This window comes from Taeniopygia guttata, chromosome 37 (assembly GCF_048771995.1).
Source record: "Taeniopygia guttata chromosome 37, bTaeGut7.mat, whole genome shotgun sequence".
Lineage (NCBI taxonomy): Eukaryota > Metazoa > Chordata > Aves > Passeriformes > Estrildidae > Taeniopygia > Taeniopygia guttata.
This window is the reverse complement of record NC_133062.1, coordinates 6877975-6885866: the sequence shown is the minus strand read 5'-3', so window position 1 is coordinate 6885866 and position 7892 is coordinate 6877975. Positions and strand designations below refer to the sequence as shown.

The 7892-nt window shown below is 53.7% G+C and overlaps 1 protein-coding gene across 1 annotated transcript; it reads right to left on the bottom strand.

The window, feature by feature from the left end:
* Positions 1-3704: 3704 nt before the first annotated feature.
* Positions 3705-4637, bottom strand: LOC140681576 (olfactory receptor 14J1-like). Its single transcript, XM_072921509.1, has one exon. The coding sequence runs from the start codon at positions 4635-4637 to the stop codon at positions 3705-3707; it is 933 nt and encodes a 310-aa protein (XP_072777610.1).
* Positions 4638-7892: the final 3255 nt, after the last annotated feature.

The following is a 7892-nucleotide window of genomic DNA, read 5'->3' as shown; positions in this document are numbered from 1 at the left end:
CTGGGGATCACCTGACCACCTTGGCATGTTGAGGGCTGCTTCTCATCTGCCCTGAAGCACTGGGGTTCTGTGCTTTCCTTCCTATGGGAGAGAACTGTCCTTCTCCTCCAGGGAACCAGGGCCAAAACTGGGATTTCTTCTCCAAATTTCCTTATATTGCAAGGATTGTTTCCAGATTACATCTGCCAGGAGAAACAGGTCTGGCTGCCTTGGCCACCCAAGGGCCACCTCTCATCTGCCTTTCAAACACTGGAACCATATGTTTTTTTTTCTTCTGAGAAAAAGACTCATCCATCTTGGCCAGGCACCCATGGCCAAAATTTGGCATCTGCCTCCAGAATTCCCTATGTCCAAGGATAGCTCCCAGACAAAAGCTGCCAGGAATAACAAGTCTGGCTGTCCTTGGCTTCCTGAGGGCTGGCACTCATCTGCCTCTGAAACACCGGGGCTCTGTTCTTTTCTTCCTAATGTAAATAATTCTTCCTATCCAGGAACCCACAGCCAAAATTGAGATTCCACCTCCAAAATGCCCTGTGTCCAAGGATAGCCCCTAGACGAAAGGTATCAGGAGACACAGGTCTGGCTGGCTTGGCCTAAGGGTGCCCACCTCTCATCTTCTTCCAGAACACTTGGACTTGCACTTCTCTTTCCTATAGGAAAAAATCATTCATCCTGTCATGGCCAAAACTGGGATTCCACCTCCAAAACTCCCTACATCCAAGGATTAATGCTTTGAGAAATGTTTTTTGTTGATTTAATGACCTATTAAACCTTTTCCCAAAGTTTATCTTATCTTCTATGTTGCCAGAAAGGATGTTTTATTGTTTTGAGCTCCTGAGAATCTCTCCTTGGTATTTCTCCAGTGCATCCAACTCAGAGGACAGAACCTATTGTAATTCCTTTTAAATGTCCCATTGAGAGAGTTTTTTAGGGGATGGGGGTCAGGGCTTGTGTGTCCTGCTGGGCACAGCCCAGGCAGGGCTTTCACAGCCCCATCCCACACTCCATTTCCCAGCTGGAGCCGCTGGTGCCTCTGAGATCTGCTGCCCCAGCCCCAGGGACGCTCTCCTTGTCTGCCCATTCCCCCAGGGTCTCTGGGCAGGGATGGCCTCAGTGGGGGCTGCTGACATCCTCAGCAACTTGGAGGCTGCTGCTGAATTTTACTGCTCCAAAGGCTTCTTCAGCCTTCAGCTCCTCAGTTCAGGAATTCAGTGCCCCAGGGCTCATTAACATTCAGAATATCTTAACAAGCCAAGCCCTGGGAATCACTTAAGTTTTCAAATCTCTTGTGGTTGATTACACTATATTTAAAAGGACAGTGAGAAAAGATTTCTTCAGGTCCTGTTTAGGTATTTTTACTCCTAATAAACTGATGTGTGAAATCTCCAATTGACACTGAATCCAAGTGCCTCCTCATGCAGTTGGAATAGATATGAAAATCAAGACCCTTTGTGGCTGACAATCCATCAGACTCTGTCCCTACCCCCACCCCACCATGCAGAGCTTTGTGGCAGAGCAGGACCTCGTGTCATGATGGGTCCATTGTGACACTGCAGGGCCCCATGGAACCAAGGGGCCAGTGCTGGTCTTCAGGGACTCCTGGAATGAAGGAAACATGTTTGACACTGTGGTGGCCCTTGGGCACAAGAGGCCACTGTGACACTGAGGGACCAAGGAGAGCATCGCTGCCCTGCCAGACCTCATGGAACCAAGGATCCACTGTGACACTGCAGGGCCTTGGGGACCACGGTGACATTGTGACACTGTGGGACCCAAGGATCCAAGGGACTTTGTGACACCAAGGGGTCCCATGGAACCAAAGGGACATTGTGACACTGGGAGGCCCCATGGAGTCATGGAGACCATTGGGACACTCTGGAGCCTCATGGAACCCTGGTGACACCAAGTTGTCTGGGAGTGTTGATCTGCTGGAGGGTAGGAGGGCTCTGCAGAGGTCCCAAATCCAACAAGGTGAGGTTTAACAAGTCCAAGTGCTGGGTCCTGCACTTTGACCACAACAACCCCTGCAGCGCTACAGGCTGGGGACAGAGGGGCTGGACAGCAGCCAGGCAGAAAGGGACCTGCAGGGACTGATGGACAGCAGGCTGGACATGAGCCAGCAGTGTGCCCAGGTGGCCAAGAAGGCCAATGGCTCCTGGCCTGGATCAGGAATGGTGTGGCCAGCAGGAGCAAGGCAGTGATTCTTCCCCTGTGCTGGGCACTGGGCAGCACCTCAAATGCTGTGTCCAGTTCTGGGCCCCCCAATTTAGGAAGGAAATGGAGGGGTGGAGTGTGTCCAGAGAAGGGCAACAAGGCTGGTGAGGGGTCTGGAGCACAAATCCTGTGAAGAGTGGCTGAGGGAGCTGGGGTTGTTGATCCTGGAGAAGAGGAGGCTCAGGGGAGACAAGGTGGTGTCAGGGCACAGGTTGGACTTGATGATCCCCAGGGTCTTTTCCAAACTTGCTGATTTGGTGATTCTCTGAATCCACCCTTGGAGCAGTTGCAGGAGGAGCCCTGGACCTCCTCTTCAGAAGCTCCAGCAGCCCAGGTCCCTCAGCTTCTCCTCACAGCCCCAAAGCCCATCCTGTCAGTCCTGCAGAACCTCTCCAGCTCCTGGGGGTGGCAGCGCTGTGGCTGAAGTAGGGACAGGCTATGGAAATGAGCAGCAGCGTCTGCAGTGGGACAGGAAACTCCCAGCTGATGGGAACAAACTTTCTGGCTGACTGCAGAGGCCAGGACAAAGCTGAGTGGTTTCCCTGGCGCCCCCCAGCCCTTCCTGGCCCCAGGGGCTGATGGCATTTGTGCTCCCTCAGGTTCATGTCCCCACAGCAGCAGCATGGGGGTGCTCCCGCCTGCTGTGTGCAATGCAAACAGGGGCTGCTGAGCCAGTGCTGCCGTGTCTGTGCCTGCAAGGATGCGGCACCTCTGTGAGCTGGGGGAGAGGCCAGGGCTGCAGAGGGGGGATGTTGTTGGCAGCTCCATGAGGACGCTCTGGGATGCTGCCCTGGGCTGTGCAGCGCACTGGGGATGGATCAGCCCCTGCTCTGCTGCTCCTTCCCGTCTCCCCAGGGCCCTTGCAGAGCACCAGCCGTGCTGTTTGCCCCCAGCCTGCCCACGGCCAGCCTGGGGCTGCTCACGGGGGTTTTCTGTGCTGAGCATTGGCCTGGCCGTGTTCTTGAGAGAGCCTGGGCAAGGAGCCTGGAGCCCCCAGGCCCTGGCCTGAGGCGTCAGCGCTGCCCCAGCAGTGCCCATGGCCTGTCCCTGCTGCAGCCCCGGCACTGCCACCCCCAGGACTGTGCCCGGCCCCGAGAGCACTCAGGCCCTGCAGCAACACCAGGGCCACCAGGGCAGTGGGGCAGGGCCACGGGAGCAGCACTGGCAGCACCAAGTGCTGCTGCTCCTGGGCACAGCTGCTGTGCCAGCACTGATCTGCCCCAGCTCTGCACACAGACATTGCTGCTGCAGCTCCAGAGAAGGCAACAAAAGGGCATCTCTGCAGAAAACTTGGCTGGGAGATCCTTTCGTTTCTTTAAAGCCACCAAGAGCGCAGCCCCTCATTGACACAGTCTGTGGGTACAGAGAAGGTGGAGAGAAACAAAATGAGACATGGCACAAAACAAAGAAAGAGAACCTCTAAATTAAACCAACAAGAAGTATCAAAGATGACTTTTATTACAAGTGATTTGCAGAAATTGTCGAGCAGTTTAATGTTTCTGAAAGCATCCAGTCATCAGTCTCCACACTGCAGCCTTGAGCTCCTGGTTCCTCAGGCTGTAGATGAGGGGGTTCAGGGCTGGAGGCACCACCGAGTACAGAACTGACACTGACAGATCCAGAGATGGGGAGGACATAGAGGGGGGCTTCATGTAGGTAAATGCAACAGTGCTGACAAACAGAGAGACCACAGCCAGGTGAGGGAGGCAGGTGGAAAAGGCTTTGTGCCGTCCCTGCTCAGAGGGGATCCTCAGCACAGCCCTGAAGATCTGCACATAGGAGAAAACAATGAACACAAAACAACAAAATACCAAACACACACTAACAGCACTGAGCCCGAGTTCCCTGAGATAGGATTTGGAGCAGGAGAGCTTGAGGATCTGGGGGATTTCACAGAAGAACTGGCCCAGGGCATTGCCGTGGCACAGGGGCAGGGAAAATGTATTGGCTGTGTGCATGAGAGCATTGAGAAAGGCACTGGCCCAGGCAGCTGCTGCCATGTGGGCACAAGCTCTGCTGCCCAGGAGGGTCCCGTAGTGCAGGGGTTTGCAGATGGACACGTAGCGGTCGTAGCACATGATGGTCAGGAGGGAAAATTCTGTCCCAAGGAAGAAGATAATCAGAAAAAGCTGTGCAGCACATCCTGTGTAGGAGATTTTCCTGGTGTCCCAGAGGGAATTGTGCATGGCTTTGGGGACAATGGTGCAGATGGAGCCCAGGTCACTGAGGGCCAGGTTGAGCAGGAAGAAGAACATGGGCGTGTGCAGGTGGTGGCCGCAGGCTACGGCGCTGATGATGAGGCCGTTGCCCAGGAGGGCAGCCAGGGAGATGCCCAGGAAGAGGCAGAAGTGCAGGAGCTGCAGCTGCCGCGTGTCTGCCAGTGCCAGCAGGAGGAAGTGGCTGATGGAGCTGCTGTTGGACATTTGCTGTGGCTGCACGTGGGCACCTGTTAATGGAGAAAGGACAGCGACAAGTCAGGAGAGGCTGCCATGAACCAGACTTGGGCCATTCCCTTCAGACTGTCCTGCTGGGACTCACCCACCCTTGTTCCTGCTCTGGGAAAACCTTCACCCAGGTCCCTGCCTGAGATCCAGGTGTGCTGGCTGAGTGTGCCAGGAGCAGCCAGCCCTGTGCTTGGGGGCTCTTGAAGAACCATCCCTGCCCCGCTGCCCTGGGTTTTTGGTCCTGTGGCAGAAGGCAAGGTTGAATAGTCAGGGTTTTTCAGGGGAATTTCCCCTACTGCAGAAAGGCTTGGTACCATCTTCACTTCCAGGCCTAAAGGATGGCAGGAGCTGGTTTAAAAAATTGTTTTCCTACCCACAAACCATTCCTGGCCCTCTGAGGTCAGAAATCCCCAGCATTCCTGCTGCACTCTGAGTTTCCACAGAGAGATGTGAGAGGCAAAGGATTCCCTGTGGCTGAGGGCAGGTGAGGGGCTGGATGGGCTTGTTCCCCCAGCACTGCTCTGTTCAGCCCCCTCTGCTTCCCTGAGCATCTCCCTGGGCCTGGACATTCCCTCCTGAGAGGTGCCTTGTCCCTGCCAGCGCTCACAGAGCCCATCCCACCCTGTGTGCCCTCGGCCCGGCCCTACAGAAACCTGCCTGTGTGCAGGGCCCTGGCTGGGGCAGGCTCTGTGTGCAGCTGGGCAAGGGCAGCTCAGGAGAGCCCTGCTGGGCCCTGCAGAGGTGATGCTGCTGCTGTCCAGGGCTGAGGAGTGGCTGAAGGCCCTTTGGGAGGCTCCCAGCAGAGAGACTGACCCCCCAAAGTCACAGTTCTGGAGTCTCTGTAAATGTTCAAACATTCCTTTGATGATCCTGTGTGTCCCTTTCTGATCAGAATGTTCTGTGATTCTGGGATTACAATTCCTGTGCTGCTTCTCTCATCCCCCTGTTCTTTAAAATCAAAAAAGAAAAAAACCCTCCTTGCAACAGTGTTAAAACAATAAAGGAAAAACCAGACCTTTATTTGAAGCTTCCAGGTGTCCCAGTGGGGATGAGGAACAATCAAACCCTGATTTCAGCAATTCATTAAGGTTGATTAATTAGGATATTTAACAGGAATGTCCTATAGGAGATTCAGTTGCTCCAGTTACACACCCCTGGCTCAACCCATTGGAGTAGGTCCAAAGATTTCTTTGCCCAGCTTTTTCTTATCACTGCTCACATTCAAAAACCAAAATGTTGTTCTTGTAGGTCCTCTTCCTGATAATAAGACTATACAGAATTTCAGGAATGTATTTAGACAGTAGCTTATTGTTCTAAAATCTAAGAAAAAGGTTAGGAAATGTACTAGAGTTAACTAAGGATTATAATTATGTTAATTATATAACGGTAGTTTAATAGAGTTAGGTAAGGATTATAGTTTTATAACTATATCATAGTAATTTACAGATCTGTGAATATATGACAAATATATGAAAAGCAAAAATCATTTTGTCATCACCCCAACATTTCCACCCTGCTCCAAGCAGGAAATTGAAAACACCCTCAGGAAGACTCCTGATCTATACAGCAATCCCAGGCTTACCTTCTTTGGGAAGTGCCCTCCGGAGCTGTGCCCAGGCTGGTCTGGAGCTGGGAGCAGCCCTGCCCCACCCAGCCCCTCTCAGCAGCAGCACCTGCCCTGCTCAGGGTGGCTCCTTCCCCCCACAGCTCCTGGCCAGCGCTGGGAGCAGCTCCAGGGCCGGCTGAGAGCTGTCCCTGGCAGGCAGCAGAGTCCTGGCCCAGCACAGCGCCCTGGGCTGCAGGACCCTGCTCTGCAGGACAGCCCTGGGCACCCCTGGCTGCTCTGCACAGGAGATGAGCAGAGAATGCACTCACAGGGTCTGTGGGCATTGGGATGTTCCAGCTTTAGGAGATCTCTCCAGGAGCTGCAGCTGCATTGTCCTGCAGCCAGAGGTTCCTGTGCCAAGGGCTGGCAGTGATTCTGCCCCAGGCACTTCTCAGCCCCTTCCCAGCCCTGACTGATTGAAGCTCTCTGTGCCTCTGTGCTGTGCCCAGGCTGGCTGCAGGCAGTGCCCCAGCCCTGCTGGGCTGGGAGAAGAGCTGCTCAGCAAGAGAAATGTGCTTTTGAAGCCCTTCTTGGTTACCAGGATCACCCTCTGTGCCAGGAGCCCGGCCCAGCTCAGCAGCACAGACACAGCACAAGGACTTTAATGACCCTCTGGGGCTTTGTGCTCAGGCCCTAAACATCAGGCCCTGAGAGGGAGCTGCAGAAACCTCTCCAGAACTCCAAGTCAGAATCCAACTCCAAAGTTTCTTGGACTTTTAATGGGTCCCACTGAGGGACACGACTGAGAAAGTGTCCCCAGGCCCCAGGCAGAGCAGAGAGCTGGAGGCACTGATGACAGGTGGGGACAAAGAGAAGCCAAGTCTTGGTGCCCTGGGGCACAGCCAGGTCTGTGCCACCAAGGGCTGGGAGGAGACACCTTGTCCTGAGGCCCTGGGGCCTCCTGGCACAGCCCCAGCCAGGCTGGGCACTGTCACCCCCTGGTCCTGCCCTCAGCATCCCCCCCTAGCCCACATCCCAGTGGCCTCAAGGATCTGCTGGAAGGAGTCCCTGGGGAGCCTTGGTCAGGAATGGCCCTGGGGGCTCCTTCATGCTCCCAGGGACTGCAGGTTTTTCAAAGGACTTTGGCTTTTGCTTTTGCCTTGGAGTCTCTGAGAGCTTATTGCAATACTGGCTTCCAATTATCTGGTGTAATTAGTCCCTGGGGAGGCTTTGTCAGTAACAACACTCAGTGGGGCTCATTAATGCTTCAAGGTACTTCAGTTCTTTTAAGGTACTTGGTGTTTCCCTTTTGATCCAGACTCTGTGAAATGTTCCTGCAATCATGGCCCCAATTATCTGCTTTAATGAGTCCCTTGAGAGCTTTGTGCTGACACTCAGTGGGGCTCATTAATACTTTAAGATACTCAAAGTTTTTAAGGTACTTTGGATTTTCCTTTCCACACTGGGAGTTTCTGCTATTTTGAGTCTCTGAGAAATTTTTGTTCAATCCTCGCCTTCAGTTCTCTCCTCAGGGGAGTCCATGAGGAGTTGGTCCCATTAATGCTTTGAGACACTTTGTGGTTTTCTTCTGACTTTGACTCCTGGAAAAGTTTGTACATTCTCCTCTCAGGCCCTGAGGTTCCAGGGCTCAGTTCCAAATGCACCACAGGGCTCATTAGGATCAAACA

Excerpts from the sequence above, each read along its gene's own strand:
- LOC140681576 (XM_072921509.1), bottom strand. The coding sequence starts at position 4,637 with ATGTCCAACAGCAGCTCCATCAGCCACTTCCTCCTGCTGGCACTGGCA.